This window comes from Mchenga conophoros, linkage group LG13 (assembly GCF_057382185.1).
Source record: "Mchenga conophoros isolate Kocher_MC1m ecotype Shallow Benthic linkage group LG13, M_conophoros_male_GT1.1, whole genome shotgun sequence".
NCBI lineage: Eukaryota > Metazoa > Chordata > Actinopteri > Cichliformes > Cichlidae > Mchenga > Mchenga conophoros.
In genome coordinates this window covers 13,972,061-13,990,657 of record NC_140538.1, presented here as the reverse complement: position 1 = coordinate 13,990,657, position 18,597 = coordinate 13,972,061, and the positions used below count along the sequence as shown (strand labels likewise).

At 39.3% G+C, this 18,597-nt stretch overlaps 2 protein-coding genes across 3 annotated transcripts in view; one reads left to right on the top strand and one right to left on the bottom strand.

The window, feature by feature from the left end:
• Positions 1-1,051: 1,051 nt before the first annotated feature.
• insyn2ab (inhibitory synaptic factor 2Ab) overlaps positions 1,052-18,597 on the top strand; it is a 21,401-nt gene continuing 3,855 nt past the window's right edge. Inside the window, exons 1-4 of the mRNA XM_085296599.1 lie at positions 1,052-1,141; positions 1,346-1,508; positions 8,108-9,254; positions 12,234-12,305. Coding sequence (XP_085152725.1) covers positions 8,113-9,254; positions 12,234-12,305 — 1,214 coding nt within the window. The 5' untranslated portion in view covers positions 1,052-1,141; positions 1,346-1,508; positions 8,108-8,112. The remainder of the gene's footprint in view (positions 1,142-1,345; positions 1,509-8,107; positions 9,255-12,233; positions 12,306-18,597) is intronic.
• Positions 11,191-18,597, bottom strand: part of LOC146560960 (indoleamine 2,3-dioxygenase 2-like) — a 22,675-nt gene continuing 15,268 nt past the window's right edge. For both annotated transcript variants that reach the window (XM_085296600.1, XM_085296601.1), the window contains 2 exons: positions 12,132-12,239; positions 11,191-11,470 (listed from right to left, as the gene is read on the bottom strand). In XM_085296600.1, the coding sequence (XP_085152726.1) occupies positions 11,293-11,470; positions 12,132-12,239 (286 nt within the window). In that variant the 3' untranslated portion in view covers positions 11,191-11,292. The remainder of the gene's footprint in view (positions 11,471-12,131; positions 12,240-18,597) is intronic.

The following is an 18,597-nucleotide window of genomic DNA, read 5'->3' as shown; positions in this document are numbered from 1 at the left end:
AAGCGTTATAGATCTTTTACAATTTTATCTGTATCCTGCAGCATTTCACCACTTAACTTTGGCAAAACTTCTATTTACAACATTTTTTGGAATACCAGTCAACAACTAAATAGAAGAAGAAGAAGAAGAAGAAGAAGAAGAAGAAGAAGAAGACTGGTACAGTGTCTGCAGGTTTCAGCGACTGTTAAAAGAGACTTTACTTAAGCATGAAGCAAGAAGCAGGAAGAGGTAAAAACAAAACTAAAACATGTATATAAATCATAACAAGATGATAATAATAGGATCATATATACATTAAGAGTATTTTTTGTGTTTTGGCTTTGATCAGTTTGGACAGCTTTGATGTAACTTCCTCCCCCTTTAAAGCAGAAACCCTTTTTCTCCAGAAACAACATTTAATCTTTTTTCATATTTATGTGTTTTCTCTGTTAGAAAACAGGATACAATATATTATTGATCCTCTTAACTTAAAAAAAAAAGTAGAATAATGTGAGAAACTTAAGAAGTCTGGAAAATCAATATTTCTCTTTCTCCAGTGTGGTATTTTTCTATCTGTGCCTCTCTATTACTCCCTCCCGTCATTTCATTTTCTGTGTTGTCTCGGATTCTCATTAACACCGCTGCCCTGTTGGCTCTTCGCCTCCCCGATCGCCCCTTTGTGAAGCTACATAGCCACTTCTTTGCTTGATTCAGCCCATCTCACCACCTTTCATAAACAATGTGTCAGATGTATGAAAGTAATGGGGGGGTAGGAGACATCCAATTAAAAGCACAATGCATTATTATTTCACAGCTCCCCGTCTCTGCCATCTGCAAAAGCCCTTCATATTATATAACAGCTCCGTGTCAAGAGAGCCAGCCTGTGGAGGACAAGTTGAGGGGGTCTTCACCGATGATGCAGCTCGCCAACTCTGGACTTTCCTCAGCAGCTTGCGTACTACCCCTCACTCCTCCCCCTTCTTCCCTTTGCCATATCCACCCACCCATCCACCCACCAGCCCACCCTCTCCCTGCCTTTCTTACGCACACATACACACATACACTCAATCACGAATGCACAGGGATTGCAGCAGCAGCAGCAGCAGCAGCAGCAGCACTGCGAGATGGAGATCTCCGCTGCGTGTGTGAGTGCCTGTTCCCGGTGAGTGCAGGGACAAGAGCAAACGAGTGTCAGTGATGCTTGAATGAGGTGTATGAGGGAGAAGAGGGGGAGAGATCGGTGTAAAAGCCAGGAGGGGGGTGTCAGTGAGGACCCGATCAGGTTTTGAGGCAATGTCTGTCTGCTTCTTTCCCTCTTCTATCCCTATAACCTGAATCTTTGCCGGATGTGCCACAACTACTCCAGCTGTCACTGCACCGGCTGCCTCTCTCTCAGCACTCCCGCAGCCTGTGAGAGCTGCTCCAGTGGCTGGACAGTACCCTGGCACCCACTGAGTACATGGATGAGCAGTGGATCTACAGGGGATCTGTGCTATCTTGTCCTTTGCACCTTTGATCTGTTTCTCAAGGTAAGAGTTACTTCTTTTTTTCTTTCTTTTTTTTTGAGTTGCACACACATTCACAGGTATTGTGATAAAAGTGGGTGATTCATTTAGTCTGCCTTTTAAAAATGTTACTAAATCAAAATGTCAAAGGCATGCACGTATTCTGATAGAAATTGGTTAAAGTCCTTGTGTTGCATGCATGTGTATATCCCTGCATGCATTAGATATGGATAAATTAGGGAGGGGGCATTTCTGCATCCAAGCATTTCAAGGTTTTATGACTAATCAGGAGAACACGTCAAAGGTTTTTCTCCACATCTGAAAATGAAGATGAATAGTGATGTAATTCGACTTTGATTAATGTACTTATCATTATGCATATCTTTGCAGCCTCTGACAGACATGCAGTATTTATCCAGTGAGGCATAGGCTGATTATCGAGATTGCTGTACTTGGGAATTGTCTGGGCTTGATAGTGAGGAATATTGATGAGCGCTCACTAATAGACTAGTGTAAAGACTATTGCATATTGTCCTGTCAGAATGATGATCATTTACGAGAAAGCACCTATTGTAAGTAATGCGAACTATGTAAGAAATTCATATGCGGCGACTGATGTCCTCCTCAAGGCTGAATTTGATGAAAGGTGGATTCAGCCTTATCATGACTAAGGACATGTGTGATCTCGGAGTCTCTTGGGGTACTGCATCACATCCAGAGCTGCACTTGTATTTGGTGTCAGCCGTAGCCGCCCCCCCTCTCTCTCTATCCCTCTATTTTCTACACGTCAGTCCTTGACTACCAGAATTCACAGGAAACGTAGATATGGCACGGCTTTAAGGCGCCCCGCACAGAAGCAGCTTGTCTATTTAACCATCGTTTTCACTTGTTGTCTTGTACATGACACCTGAGTTAATCATCAGGTTTACCTGAGTAAACACGTATGCCCAAATCCCAGCCAGTTATTAATCAGTGAACTCATTAGGGAGATGTACTATAGATTTAACTGTCAAAGGAAAAGATGGACTTTGCCATTCCTTCATACAAGAAGAAGCCCACCCTGGCAGTAGAGCATGTGATTGCCAAAAAAAAAGACCTTCTTCATGTCACCCTCTTCAAACTTCCTCTTCCCAAGGATCCATTTCACAGCCCGTGCTCTCAGAGATAAAGGGATGGGAGCTTTTTTTAAAAAACGCTATTCGTCTATAACAGAAAGTGCTTCACAGTGATAAATTTTTGAAGCCAATAAAGTCATAAAGCAAACTTTTACAGGTGTAGCCTGCAGCCAGTATAGATACAGATAGCTGGACGACAGCAGGAATGAGATGGTGTGCGTGTGTGATGCTCTCAAAACGGGCTGGGATGTCTTTCAAAAACTGAGGACGAGACTATATATTCCACCAAAGCGGCCTACAATGTTGCTGGAAGAAGAGGACTATTGAGAAAGCATTACTCGAGCGTGGACCAACTAAAGGCAAAACCTGTACACAGCCTCAAGGACTATCAAAGGGAAAGACTGCGAGGTGACATCTCGCCCTTTACATTGTGCTTATTAAGGCAAAGCTGGTGCAATGTCATTCTCTTTAATTTATGCTAATAGTGAGTAAAAATTCCTCATTTAAAGTGGATGCATTGCACAGTAACGACGCACACAGTATAATACACAGTGAATAATGAGCACAGCAAAATCCCATCTTATAACAAAAACAGGGGATTTACTTTGCAGTACTCCAGTGTTTTAGAAGTCATTAGTAAAATCACAAGCCATAGCATCAAAGAGCATTCACTGTTTATGTTGCGTTCAGTAAATTCATGTTTGAAGAGTAGGAGGCTACGATAGTTACTCAACCATTAATGAGAGTGGCCAGACAGTATTCTCATATGTAAATATCCCACAGATGCACTTCAGTAATTATTGTGTTGATGCAGGCTGACAAGGATGTAAGGCGATCCGAGCAAAGCCGTCTCTTTCTCTCTGCTTTGCGTTGGGGCATAAATCATGAGTCAGCAGTGTTGCAGGCCTACTATTGCACTGAAAAATGGATCCAAACACCTATCAACATTCTTCATTAACAGTCACGTTTCTACCGCATTGTGATCACGATAATCAATCATGTTAGTGTAGCTAAGGTGAGTTTTGTTTTGAGTTTTTTTTTTCTCATACATGCAGTATTTTAGGTTGAAGAACTGAAGGGCAATTGGAACAGACAACATGGTCTGCCAGGGTACATAAGGAGATTTCAGAGGATTACTTTTGCAATTTTAGAGTCAATGCATTATTCATAATCCTTTGGATAGCTGAGGCCAAATCAGGGAAGGACCTCAGGTCATTAGCAGAGATAGCTTGCTTTGAGGAGGACGAAAAAGAAGATGACGAGGAAAAGGAGATTCTCTTTCAGCTGTTTGAATATATCCATGTGTGACAACAGTCTCTCTCTCAGCAGGGCTTTCGTCTCGCTCTCACTCTGCGTATCTGACTTCCAACAATAATAAGTCACTGAAGAGCTTTTCTAGAGTCCCTTTATGTGAATTACCATTTAACTCCTTAGCATGTCTTACATGACTGCATAAGAAATTGTATGCACTTATAAGAGACTTCCTGCAGATGTGATTACCTTTTCAGCTGTGTGAGATTGGTATTTCTGAGTGTGAAATAGCATGAGCCCATGTGAAACAGCTGTGAACAAATGCTTTTTTTTTTCCCGTAGAAATGCCTCTGACAAACATCTCGCGCTCGAATCAAAGTGCATACTAAGCTATGTTTCAGAACAAATACCAGCGTCCAATAAAATTCATCTGCTCCATACTCCAAAACAACTGTGCGTAAATTCATGACACAGCAGACCATATTGTTTTTGTGCAATGAGACTGAGCTCGTTGCCTGCTTTTATTTATTTATTTTTGCCTTTCTTTTTCCTCGTTTGGCACCGAAAGCGTCGCACTGACTAAAGTGACGCTAAGAGCTGTTGGCATGTATTGTTTTCTAGCATTGACAGGAAGCAAGATGAAACATAGTGTCCTCTAAATATATTCCATTTCACCAACAGTTAGAGCTGAGGGTTAGGTTAAAGTGGACACTCAGCAAGGTGAAGCACATGGCACAAGTCCCAAGAAATAAGCCCTCGTGCTTTGTGTTATCAGTCTCTCTCTGCTTTGGTGTTCATCTGTGTGTATGCGCCTCTTAGGATTCTGGCAAAGGCCTCTCTTTGAAAGGTGACAACAAGGCCAAAATACACTAACACTCACACACACACTCTGTCTCTCGTTCTTTCACTCACAGACAAGTGAATGAAAGTCAAGCACACACATATAGATGTTTAAGTAGATCTATATTCTATATACAAATGCCCATGTACATGCAAATAAAATACAGGAGCGACTTACATGGAAAACTCTTTCCATCGTTAGAAAGTATGTGTGCTAGTCATATTACACTGAGTTATTCAATCTTTTGTAATTACTTTTTTGGTCATTATGTCACTGTAACTCCACATGAACTGTAGTTGTAGATCAGCTGCGAATGGGAAATGAACAATAATCCAATCTACCCATGCTTTTTGTTTTACAAATTTCTTGGGAGTAGTGAAACTGACAGTAAGGAAATGTCTCTTCAGTATAAATTTCCCCACCACAACAATCACATTGATAGATTTACAATGTCGCTAAATGATAAAACATGATTACTTTCCGAGAAGCTGCAACACCATGAATAGCTGGCTTTTGTGTGGTAATAAATGATTCATTGGAGTTTATTTATCGCGTGCTGTCTTGTCATATAAAAATGATTAACCAGCTCATTCTGATGTTTCCTTTCAGCCATATCAGACATCATTTCATTTCCTTGTGCTGCTTGATATATTTCATGTTCTAGATGTGAAATGTGTTTCATCACAGATGAGTCAGAAAATGTGTCATTTTTACTTGATCATATTGGTCTTATTTGGTCTTATTTGCACAGAGATTGGCATTAAGAGTAGTATTTATTTGGTTGTTTGTTTGTTTTTTAATTCAGTTTGAGCTCCTCTGTGTGATCAAGACAGTTTACGATGTATCGCAGCATGAGGTTACGCAATTGAAAGTTAAATATCGATCTGCCTACAGTGCCGGTGCATCATTTGTGTGGTAGCAGGTAGATGAGATGCATCTTATGAATTAATGATTAATTACACTCTTTCAGTGTCACTTTACAGATACGAGATGTAAATATTTATTTTGAGGAACTGCAAAAACAAAAAACAAAAAAAACCCTGAAACCACATAAAAATGCAGATCGAAAGCTGGAAACCAATCATTTCAGTTCAGGTTATTAAACTGTTGCATAAACCTATGTAATATTACCAATATGCTAACACAGCCAGTTAGGAAATATGCACTTTATAGCACTCTATAGTGTGCTATAGGATCACACTTAATATAGGTGATTTTCGTTCAGAAATATGCTCAAGTAATATAATTGAATCTAAATTTGTGATAAACAGCAATCTGTAAACATTAAAATCTGAAGGTCAGTTCACACGGACGACTCACATGAAAGAGATTTCCGATACGATCGCAGAGCATCTCTAGGCTCTGACCTCGTCACTCCGCTTGGCACAGCAGCAACCAGGGAGTGACGATAATAAATTTCTCCCTACAGAGTTTAGACTCAGAGCCTGCAGGTGGATACAGGTGGAGGAGCCTAACGCTAGCTATTAATGCAGAGTTTAATATGTGTGGGCCACAGCTGCTGTGTCACCATTGCTTCTGGTATCAACCTCAGACCACAAGAGGAATATATATAAGCCCTGGGCTAAGCACCAACCACTCTGTGACCATTCCTTAACAAAACACCCCCAACTGTTGTGGGGAGAATGTTATCAAGCAACATAAAAGCAGCAGCTCACAATGACATGTTGTATGAAATGTTATATAGCGTGGATAGCGGGAGGAGTGTGTGCATGGATGTACGGTAAGCATAAGGCTGGCAACGAGTGCGGCTGAGTGCATCGGTGCAAAGCAGAGAACAGCCGTTTAGATGTAATTATGATATGAAGAACAGTAAAACAAGCTGTCATGCAAACCCATTTGTTTGTATTGGAATGCCTTCCCAATAGGAATAAAAATATGATAATTGTATTTGCAAACAAAAAAAATAAAAAGATGAGCATCTCAATTTGAGTCTCATGTTTATATTTATTTCAAATACTTTTTCAAGGAACTAGCAGCGGATTTCACTTGAAACACCCCATATAAAAGTATTTCCATTTCACTGCTACATAAATCAGTGACATATAAAAGGGGTGTCATGCATTTGTAAAGCAAAAGGCAAAAGATAAAAAAAATAAGAGCAGCAATTCAAAGTTATCATTCCCAAGTGAATCTATCTATGGCGCAGCAGTAGCAGACAGCAGCCTCGGCAATCCTATAGGCTGACGCTGATATGAAGCAAACAAAACCTAAACACATTAATGATGCTTACTTAAAATGTATTTCATAGCCTTCACATTAGCCTAACTACCAGATATTTTGGTTACTGATCTAAGTCAGTGATCTGGCATCTAAACTGCGGTAAGACATCAAGTTAACAGAAAAACTGTGCTTTTAGCTTGAGGTGTATATTTAGGCTGACAACTGATATAATGAAGAGGCAATAAACAGAGTATTGAATGATGGCAGCAGCAACAAGGAGAGCAGTGTGAACACAATTATTATTCTAAAAAGGTCTCTTGAAGCAAATTATCAAACAGTTGGCAGGGGACCGTGCTTATGAAATGCTACTGTCATGGCTGCAAGTGTTAGCATGAGGTGTGATTAAGAAACATTAACACAACGGAACGAGAGTTTAATCGAGCTTCAGTCGTGATGGTGCAAAACTAAATGGCACGTGCAAAGTAAATGTTATTTTGTATCCTAAATGAGTTTGATTTTAGATTCTGGATCAGTTTTGGATGAGCACCGCTGGCCTGTTCGATTTTTCAACAGCACTGTTGTGTTTGGAAACATAATATTAAAAATGTTATTAAAAGAACAAAAAGTACCATTTTTGAGTCATCAGATACAGATGAAATATGATCATCTTTGTTCTTATTTTTACAGATTTCCTCCATGTTTAACACATTTATGTTGCAGATTGGTGCATCACCTGTACAGCATGGCAGCGGGTAGATGAGCTGCATCTTATGAATTAAGCACTTTGATTGTTATTTATTATGCTGAGAAATACAGACACTACAAGTGCAAACTTTACAGAAAAATTGTCAGGAAATATGTACTTTTTAACACTGTATTATAGTTCTTCTCTATATATTTGGCTGGTTCTCATTGTATTTATTTAAAGATATCAAGCCGTTTGTACATGTATTGAATCATGCATGAATCACTGGAGTCTTTTTCAAGTTGTCCTTATTAGTTACAGTTAAAATACGCTTATCTAATTTTTTCTATTATTAAAAAAATAAATAGCAAAAATAAATATTTTAATCTCAGTTTTGGGTTACTTTAATGGAGGTTTACAAGTTATATTCCAAAAAAGGAGAAAGGCATTAGGCCATCTGCCACAGTATCTTATCAAAGTCATCGCATGTGAAAAATTGTCTCCTCTAGATTAACACACACTCTCTCTTTTTCTGTTTTGGCTGTTTCAGGAAATATGGTGAGCAAAGAGGACACCAAATGCGTTGTTCTCTCAAATTCAGATGAATCGGATTCAGAAACAGTTCCCTCACACAGCATTGACGCACAGTCCGGCTCCGAATCTGGCAAACAGCAGGTGAAAAAAAGAAACAAGGCTTTACAAGTGCGTTTTAAGGATATCTGCGAAGCTCAGAAAGAGCATCGTGCCAGACGCTCCAGGTCCATTTCCTGTAAAGTTACCCACAGAAAGTACATGACAATGCCTGCCCGGCGATCTATTCCTAACGTGACCAAGAGTACTGGTGTCCAGACTTCACCAGATCTTACAAAACGGTACAAGACTTTCCCATTTGAAAGGAAAAAAGGACACACCTTTAAACATGCTGCTTTGGTGGAAGAGTACAGAGGACAAAACAATGGATTTTTGAGTGACATAAAAGCAGTAGGAGATGATGGACAACCTACTGGGGAGTCATCTAAGTACAAGGGTAAGATTGTGGGGCAGACAAAAGCACTGCTTCACCACACTGATGACAGCAGTGATACAGAGGATTTGCTTTCCAGTGCCAACTGTGTGGACGGACCCTCACATTTCTCAGAAGAGGGTCATCCTACCAGCTCTCCTTCCAAAAGTGAACCAGAATACAAGGTTTGTGGGACAAGGACCAAACACAAAGGATTACCCAAAGAAGACATGGATGCCGGCACTTCCTCAAAGCGCCAGCTAGCTGACTCAGAGTTTTCGCAGGACAAGCCAAAGGGCACAGGCCCTGTTGCATGGAACTCTTTGACACAGGTGGAGTCTTTAGGAAGCCCCTCTGTGAGCTGTAAACGGAAAAAGGATACACAGCTAAATGAGCAGCAGTCTCAGACACTTCCCCATAGTGCCAAATGTTCTTTAAAGTCGCAAGGGCAGTGTCGGACAAGGCATGTGTCAGCCTCCTCTAAACTCCAGCGAACACATGGGGGTGACGAGGGCTTTCCTCTAGGAGCCACGGGCATCGGGAGCAGCCAGCAGATAATAACCTTATCTGGAGACAAGGATATCAAAGCACAGCTGCAGGCCATGGAGAGTCTCATCAGTTCAAGCCAGGAGACCATCAAGGTCCTTCTTGGAGTTATTCAGGAGCTGGAGAAAGGTGAAGCTCAGAGAGAGGGGTGAGTAGAGTAATGTTTACAGTGAAAATGTTTGTGAAATGTTTGTGAAAGCTCCACATGAAACCTATATAGTATATCATCAAGTATATCATCCTTATACTGCCTTCTGTTTGGATGTCAGTCACTATCTGATGTGTAGCCAAGTGCACAGCCATTGAGGTTACAGTGTTCCACACATAATTTTTTGACTATCAACACTATGCCACCCAAGATCTTGGTGAATCACATTTTGCAATAGCTATCAGTGTGAATGCACATTTTCTTCAAAAATATGGATGTGACTAAGAGGTTTCTAGAACAATATATCTCTGAATATTTTAAAAGTAAAAAACGAGAGGAAAACAATATCTGGTGTGTTTTTAAGAAATGTGAACGGTGTTATTGGGAAGCATGAACTTGCACTACTCTTAGGTGTGGTAACACTTGACTTTTGGCATTAAACAGAAAGTTCAACTGTAGTTGATGGGAATGCCATTAGTCCTTCAGTCACTTTCACAGCAGCACAGTTGTAAAAACCTGTGCTCTATCACAACACAAAGCAAATTGTATTTAAGTTTCATCCACATCCATTGGTGAACAAGGCACCCTGGTGTGACTCTGAGGAGCTTGGTTTTAAAGGCCCAATTAGTACAGCCTCATAACACGTTGCCTTTCATCTTCACAAAACTGTGCCTGCTGTAGTGATTTCACTGTGCTGTGCTCCAGCATTGTGCTCGAGTGTTATTAGAGAAGTGCAGTTACGGGACACAAAACTATCATCCTTATTTTGTGTTGTTTGTGTCAGTTATGCTTCCTTGAACCAAAAAGCAACTTAAAGTTTCCCCCTTTTTTAACCAGCATATATAATGTCCAACACAATGTCTGCTCTTTATTAAACCTGTACTGTATGTCATTTGTGGTTTTAGCAAGGTGTTAGAATAATCTACTCACTTTTTATTTACTTTTCAGCAAAAGTAAAGTGTTTTTGAGAAGCGACTTCACGGTTTACTCTGGAAATAACATTATGGCAAAAAAAAAATTATTATTTTTTTTTTTTGGAGGGGATTTTACTTTCTCTGGGTCATCTGTTCCATGAGACAATCCCAAACATAAACCAAAAATATGCAAAAGTACAGTAGGAGCTTTGATTGATGCATTTCCCCGTGATCTGTTTCACATCTTCTTAATTTTCATGATATCACAGTTTATTCTGGATACTTTTCAATGACAGCCTATGAAGAGGAAGTCCCATCAATGCCACATGTTTCACTTCTCTTATGGTTTTCCAGACCTTAACCTCAGTGACATGTGATGCTTATTGTTAAACACTTATGAATGTGCTAAAAAAAAAAAAAACACAAAAAACCCCATATTAACAGTCAGAATATATAGCTCAGTATTTTTCTCTTATATTAATCTAACTGTTATAATATTTGTCTACTGGCTTCATACAGTTCCGAAAGTCACTTCCCCAGCCTTGTTCAGGAAACACTTTCATTTCTCCACACAAAGATGTGTGTAGAACACAGAATAACACTGTATATAAAAAGTGGCATTTGAAACGTGGTGGCTTGACCTAGTGAAGCTTCTGTTCGCATGTTATGCATTTCTCAGGCAGGCAGAGCAGCAGGCACGTAGGCAGGGGGGTGTAGTGAAACTAGAATGATGAGGCCAGGACATATCCCAGGACAGCTGACGTGGGCAAACAACACAGCAGTGAATCTGTGCCAACAAGCAGTCGGCTTAAAGAAAGACTTTCAAAGGTGCCGGGTTTTTTTGGTTTTTTTTGTTTTTTCCATGAAAAATCTATGAAGATCTTTTCTGTGTCACTGTGGTTTAATACAGAATCACAACAGTGAAGCGTGAACATTAGACACTGAATACAAAAAGGGGTGTTGTGCTGAGCACATGCACTGATTGTAAATTTAGGTTAATACACTTTTATTATTAAAGCAACTCTTTTTAATGATATGGGAGTACATGAAAACCTAGGCAGCAGTGTAGCACTAGAGTAGATCTTTTTTCTGTGTAGTCAGTTACTGCCCTTGCTCACAGCTGTTCAAAGAGACTTTACTTGAGAACAGGGCAGGATGGATGAACTCAGTGACCTTGAGCTTCCATCAGCATTTTCGATCCATGAAGAAGCCCTTCTGTCTCCTCCGATGAGGTCACCTTTCATGTCACGGTGAACATTTGAGGTGCAGCTCTTCCCCGTGTCATCCATCAGGTACAAAGGGCTAGCGTGACAGCAAGCAATTACATGTGTGGCTCGAAAACAAAATATCCTATCATTCCCATCCCACGCGGTCCAACAGTCTATTCAGCGACATATTGCCAATAACAAAAAGCCCACCTGCATGCTCATCTAAACTCAAATGATGAAACAGAAACTAATGAAAGTCAGAGAACGCCACACTAACAAAAGTCATTGGATATTTAGTGTGTCCTCTTTAGCATGTGCACATTTTGTATGAGCCTTATGTGCCACCTGGCTTGCAGCTGGTGTTTGCAGAGGGCTTCCAACATAAAAACAACAGACAACACAGCCTGGGGGCAATACACCTCAGCCACAAACGGAGCAGATACAGTGCTGTTTATTGCATTTTGAAAAAGTGTGTCTGTAACAAGTTGACCTTTATGGGAAAGATGTACTGTGTGCTGTAGCACATAATGTAAAGATATCGATTTTTTTTATTACACAAGAGCTGCATTTAGTTGTTTCCTCCTATTGCCTATAGACAATTCAAAGTATGTCATGGCAAAGCAAGGTAATCCTATTATGTTAAATCAGCAAGTCTACACGCTTGATTACGTAGCCAAATCTGAGAGAACTGCAGGATCAAAATCCCCGCTGCATTTTCAACTGTTAGCAAAGAGCAACCCTGAGTGAAAACAAACCTGAGCAAATCTGTGTGATAGCCGATGCCCACAGGTGTTGAAATATGAAGGCGAAGCCTGTCACTGGAGCTCACGTATATCTTTCCATCTCTCCCTTCACAGGCTCTCCTACCGAACAGGACAAGACACAGCAAATTGTGACACTTGTCGAAACAGCGCCTGCATCATTTACAGGTGGGCTTCTTGCACTGTCTGTACAACGCATTGAATCAATTTGAAAGGGGTCCTTACGAGACTCATCTGGCGCAGTCATGCATTAGTGTCCAGAAAATGCAAAATCAAATATACTGTATGCACAACATTGCATCTAGAGTGGTTTGACTGAGGCAGAAAATCTGAAGAGTACTGAAAATGTTAAAGTCAAATCTTTTAGGTGTGACATTAAATGGAATTCAGAAGAGAGGAATCATAAAATACACATCAAGGTCACGGAAGAAGTACAGATGTAATACCGCTGACAGTGCTGTGTATTGGGTGTTGCTTTGTTTTACAATACAGTGGATGATGGCTCCAATATTATTTGCAGAGGTTTCTGGGAAATATACGAGTTGGTATGACAGAATGAGTAACAATACACAACAGTGGGAAGTGAGTTGTATATAAAGTAGGAAATACTGTGATCCCATCACAGAGTATGTGAGGAGCTCAAATAAAACATACTTGGAAACTCCGAATGCTTTCTTCCGAGTCCAAAGTGTATGTATTCTCATACGTTCTAAGTGTAAAAAAAATGTCTCAGAAGCATGAGGAAAATCCACTCGTGTCATTTGTCACTTCTATCTAAAAGTGTCTACTGCTACAACTCGCTGTTACCTTGTTCTCCAAAATTGTGAAACATGAAAGTGTTTGGAAAATGCTCTTATCCCCAGAAAACACACTGACCTCTGAGACCTCCCAGTTTTTTTCATATAGGCATGAGTCAAAGAAGCTTAAAAAACAAACAAACGAAAAAAACACCATCACATTTTTTTGCAGATTTCAACTTTACCTTTTTTTAAAAATATATATATATATAAAAGTTTGTTGCCATATGGAAATGTTCCTTCCCACTTCTGCTTCATACTTCCCCTTTTGGACAATAGACTCTATACATAAGATAATGTTGGTAGCCCATTTATACTCCACTGATCTTCTGAATTATTTTGAATATGTTCCTGATATTTACAACACCAGGAATATTTGAAAGTGATTTGGACAAAGAATTAACACTGCCTTGGACCGGATTTTCTCTTTGTGTAACATTTCCTGCAAAATCATACCAACTCTGCTTATTTGAAGAGTGCATTGTGTCAAGTTGGCCCGGACTGTGGTGACAGGACCTAAAAACAGGAACTTAGTTACATGTAGGCTACTAGAGGAAGAAAAATAACAAACAACAACAAAAAGGCCCTTTAAAAAAACACATTAGTTCTGGACTGGCATTCAACAGTGTCACATTCACATCACCAGTTTGCATATGCTTAACATTTGATAAAAACACAAGATATTGCTTGTGCAATTGCAGATTTATATTTCATTCAAATTATCATATCTAACATTTTGCAAAAGTCCAGAGTCACCCCTCATATCTATACAGTGGTCTTGAACAACACTTCTCCAGCCTTTCTAAAGAGGTTTTGAAGTTTTTCTTTGCTTTTTCGTTCATTTTCAGTCTATTTCTTGTACTTAAGAAGAATATATTTTTGCCTGACCTGTGAATCATTCAAACATAAAAAAGGCACCTAACTCTAGGGACATACCAGTGTTGTGTCTACACATAACAGACAACCCTATTTTACATTTTTATCTTTAGGCACTTTATTGGTAGCAGCCTGTCACAAAAACGCACAGCTTGCTCCCATATCTTAAGTTTAATGTATAAAAAATGTCAAAAGACACAGTTTGACAGGCATAAAAGGGAAACAGCGATAAAAGGCTGGGGAGCGCCAAATTACACAAGGTCTTACGACAGGTCTTACAGAAGTATAAAAATTATGAACACAAAAAAGTTCTGTCAGAAATTTCACCCCCCACGCAACAGCATCTGGAAAACACCTGATTGGCATCGATTTCAGTTTTCACCAAGACAAGGATCCTAAACACCCTGCCAATACAATTAAAGCATACCTGGGTAGAAAAACACATACTGGTACAGTATCAGTCATGGACTGGCTTCAACTTTATTGAAGCAGTAAGAGTATCTTGATAGAGAACAGAATAAAATGTCATTCAAATCCAAAAGAACTTCAAGAAGAAAATTGAGTTCAACCCCATTTCTCAGCAGATTATTAGACTTTAATTTCATTCGCACGTATGGTAAATTGATAGGTGTCAGCAGTTAGAATTTTAAGGCTATCTTTATTACATCTGACCTGAAGGGAGCCTTCAGTCTCATTTATTGATCCTGGAAGGGATTGTGCATGCCAGGCTAAGTTTTTGCAGTTTTTAAACAGATGGTCTTCAGGGAAGGACACACACTACTCATCCATGCATTTGTATAGCACCTAAAGAAATCAAATTAAACAAGACCCAACTGGCTGGTAAGAGAAGAACTGTTGTCTTCCCCCAAACACTTCACTGCCCTCTTCCTCTTTCCACTCAAATTCACTGAGCTAGAAAATGGAAGAGGAAAAAAGAACTGAGTCATCTTTCTTCAAAGAGAGGAGTAAACAACCTCAGAAAAAAAATCAGTAAATATGAGAAACCCTGGAAAGTGTGGATCATTTTGTAATTTAAAAACAGTTTTATTAGGCTAATAAGTAGGAAGATTTTGTCTCATACTGATCTAGTAGAAATACAGGCAGCTGATTGTCTTGTAAACCCCGCCAAGCCCTGGAGCTCTCTCTTGCTTCATGTTTTCTTTCTATGATTCTCCTTCTTTGGGAAGGCTCTTCTTAGTTATTCTAGGAAATACTTTCTGGAAATCTGCAGAAAATCTAGGTGCCAAGGAAAACACAAGTGCTATCCTCCTATTGTTTCGGTTTTTAAATTAAGCTTGAATTTTGTGTGCTGCGGCTGACAGGATTACATAGAATGAATAAGGCTTGTATTACTCTATAGCCACTACACTATGCAGTCATTATTTAGTTCAAGTAAAATGAAAAACCAGTTTACTGTCAGATTAAATTAGTTAGTTATTGGTGATCTTTAATAACAATTTAAATTTCTGAAGTTTATATCTCCTTTTATCACTAAATGAATGCCAAAGTCACTATTTCCCTCAAACGATGTTTGTATTTGTTCTTTGTGTTTTAGCACTTTGCAATACTGGCATATTCACAATACTAGCAATACTAACATTGCTGACAAAGTAACATATAATCAAATAATATAAGTAATATATACCTTCACCCTCCAGTTACAGTTCCATAATCTTTAAATTTTAGTGAGACAACTTATATTTAAAATTAAGTAGCGAAAACAGAGTTTGGCATCTAAGCTCATCTCTATCTCTCCCTCTATTCAGACACATTCAGACTAGGGAGTTATAAGCAAACATCCCCTGGAGCCTACAGATAGATATTCGGGTGGTGGAGGGGTTGAAATAGCAGATGGTGGGATAGGTTGAGGCATATAAGTCTGTGCGAAGAGAAATGAAGCTGAAGTTGTCTAAGCTAGTCCATAGACTTCACCCCATAAATCCTACATGGAACGTACGGGAAAAACAATAAATGCTAAATAATTGAACATCCTCTGGTTTTAAGAGGTTTACAGAGAGTAGTATAGATCTGTCATTTCTATTATTCTATTAATAGATCATTACTACAAGTCTATAAATGTAAAGATGTATATGAATTTTGCCATATTATGATGAAGAACGCATCATGGACTCATTCAAGATGTGAACTGAGACAAAGACAGATTTGTAAACATATATCATCTTTTGTTCATCCTTCTAGGTACATACACTAACCAGACACTTTATTAGTTACACTTCTAGTAACAGGTTTGACCTGCTTTTGCTTTCAGAGCTCCCTTTATTCTTTTGGGATAGATTCAACAATTTGCTAAAAACACAGTCAGAGATTTTGGCCCATGTTGACATGAAAGCATCACACAGATGCTGCAGATATGTCAGCTGCACATGCATGAAGTGAATCTCCTGTTCAACCGCATCCCAAATGTGTTCTTTTGGACAAAGATGTGATGTCTGTGGAGGCCATCACAGTGAACTCATCGTCATGTTCAAGAAATCAGTTTCAGATGATATGAGCTTTTTGATAGGATGAGTTATCCTCCTGGAAGCAGCCATCAGAAGATGATATACTGTTGTCATAAAGGGATGGACATGGCCAGCGAGGCAGGCAGTGGCATTTAAACGATGCTTGCAGGTAATAAGTGGCCCAAAGTGTGCCAAGAAAATATAAAAAAAAAAAACGATTACACCAAAAGCGCAAGTCTAAAAAAATAGATATTAGGCAGGGTTGATCCCTGTTTTCATGTTGTTTATGCAAGACTCTGATCACATCATCCAAATGTCAGAGCAGAAATCAAGACTCATCAGACTAGGAAATGTTTTTTTATCCCTCTTACCAAGTTTAGGTGATCTTGTGAAATTGTAGCCTCAGTTTCTTCTTTTACACTGACCGAAATGGCACCACTATGGTCTGCTGCTATTGTACCCTATCAAAGTTCAATGTGACAAATTCAGTGATGCATTCAGAGGTGTTTTGCTGAAAACTTGGAACAAGCTGTTACTGTTGCCTTCCTATCAGCTTAAATTATTTGGGTTTCTCACTAGACAAACTAGTTTTTCTTTTTTAGACCATTCTCTGTAAACATCGAAGATGAAATGTCCCAGTAGATTAGCAGTTTCTCAAATACTCAGACCAGCCATTCAGGTACCAAGAACTGTGGCATGTTCAAAGTCACGTAAATCACCTTTCTTCCTGATTCTGATGCTCGGTTTGAATTTAAGCAGGCTGTCTTGATCGTGTCTACTTGCCTAATTGCATTGAGTTGCTGCCAAGTGAGGGCTTGTTATTATGATTATTATTCTGGCTTCACTTTTTATCATTAGCACCCAGCTGAACAGATGTGAGTGTATGTATGGTATTACAGGTGATCTCTTGCGGTAAAGCCTTTATACTGCAGTTTGTATGTCGATTTGTTTCTTTATCGACTAGACAGGCCTTTTCATTCATTTTAACTACAGACTAGTCTCCCAGGCTAGTCCAGGAATCTTCAAGCTGCGCAGTGGAGGGATCTCCTGTGACTGACACATAAAGACACATGGTCAGGCAGTGATTTAGGAAGAACTTGATTTGCTTTTGTATTGCATTTTAATTGGCAGAGCAGCAGCATTTTAAATATCGCTTGATCATGCTCATTTAATTGTGGGAAGCTAAAATCGTGATCAAGATTAAAATTTGGTCCATTATGCAGCCCGAGTATCTAAGTGTGAAGCAGGAAGGCCTCTGCATAGAAGAGCAATTTGAACTGTAGAGCATAATTTCTCTTTTTTAGTTCACTGATGGTATCTCGATAAGACAAAGTTGTGGCATTTCTATATGTCAGCGAAGCAACTTGGCTTAATTAACAAACTCTAAGAAAAATTAAATGGCAAAAACATTGTCTTCAGCCTATTGTCAGTAAACCAAAGCAAGCAGTATATGGTAATAAAGCTGCAATGATGATGCACTCTGCAGAGTGACGGTAAAACGGAAGATTATCATTTCATCTGTGCACTATATCATTACATTTAGTTTGTTTGTTGTTGTTTTTTGGTTAATCTAACTTGGTTAGTTCTGGTGCAGAACTATAGTTTGAAGGCAGGTATTGGGGAACTATGTCATTCTGCAATAGTATTTATTGTTAACCAGGAAAGCTCAAATTTTCAAAGACAGTATTGTTTTCTTTATCCCTTTATTCTTTACCTTCAAGTGTATTTTGCCTTGTCTCCTCAAACTACCGCATTATTCAAACGGCTGAATGATCCCATCACAGCATCCCTGTTTTTTAATCTGCTGAGTTAATCTGCTGCTAAAACAACTGCAATCACGATGCCGGACAAACTACTCTATGTGACACTTTGATAAGAAAGGCTTGGGTACAGTGAGGAAAATTAAAACCAGGCAAGAACAGCAAGTTGGGACCAATTACCCCTCAAATTTAGACAACTAGTAACTGTGTGCTGGAAGTGAAACCTGGATTATCAGCCGCTGAAATGCTTGAGCTCAGAGTGCTCCAGCATATCCAACGCATCCAATAAATTCAACCACTCTAGTGGATGCTGAGATGAGGTAGTCAATCTGTGCATCTTATCTAGGCTTCAGCTCTCGCTCTCCCACTCTTTGTATAATGCCGCATCTTACTTATCACTGCAACAAAGATGGCATATGTATGTATGTATGTATGTATGTATGTATGTATATATATATATATATATATATATATAGCAAGTAAAGGCAAGTAAAGAAACGCTAGAGAGGCTATGTCTATAGACAAAACAATTACAGGGTTGTCTCTTTATTAAAATCAAACTACC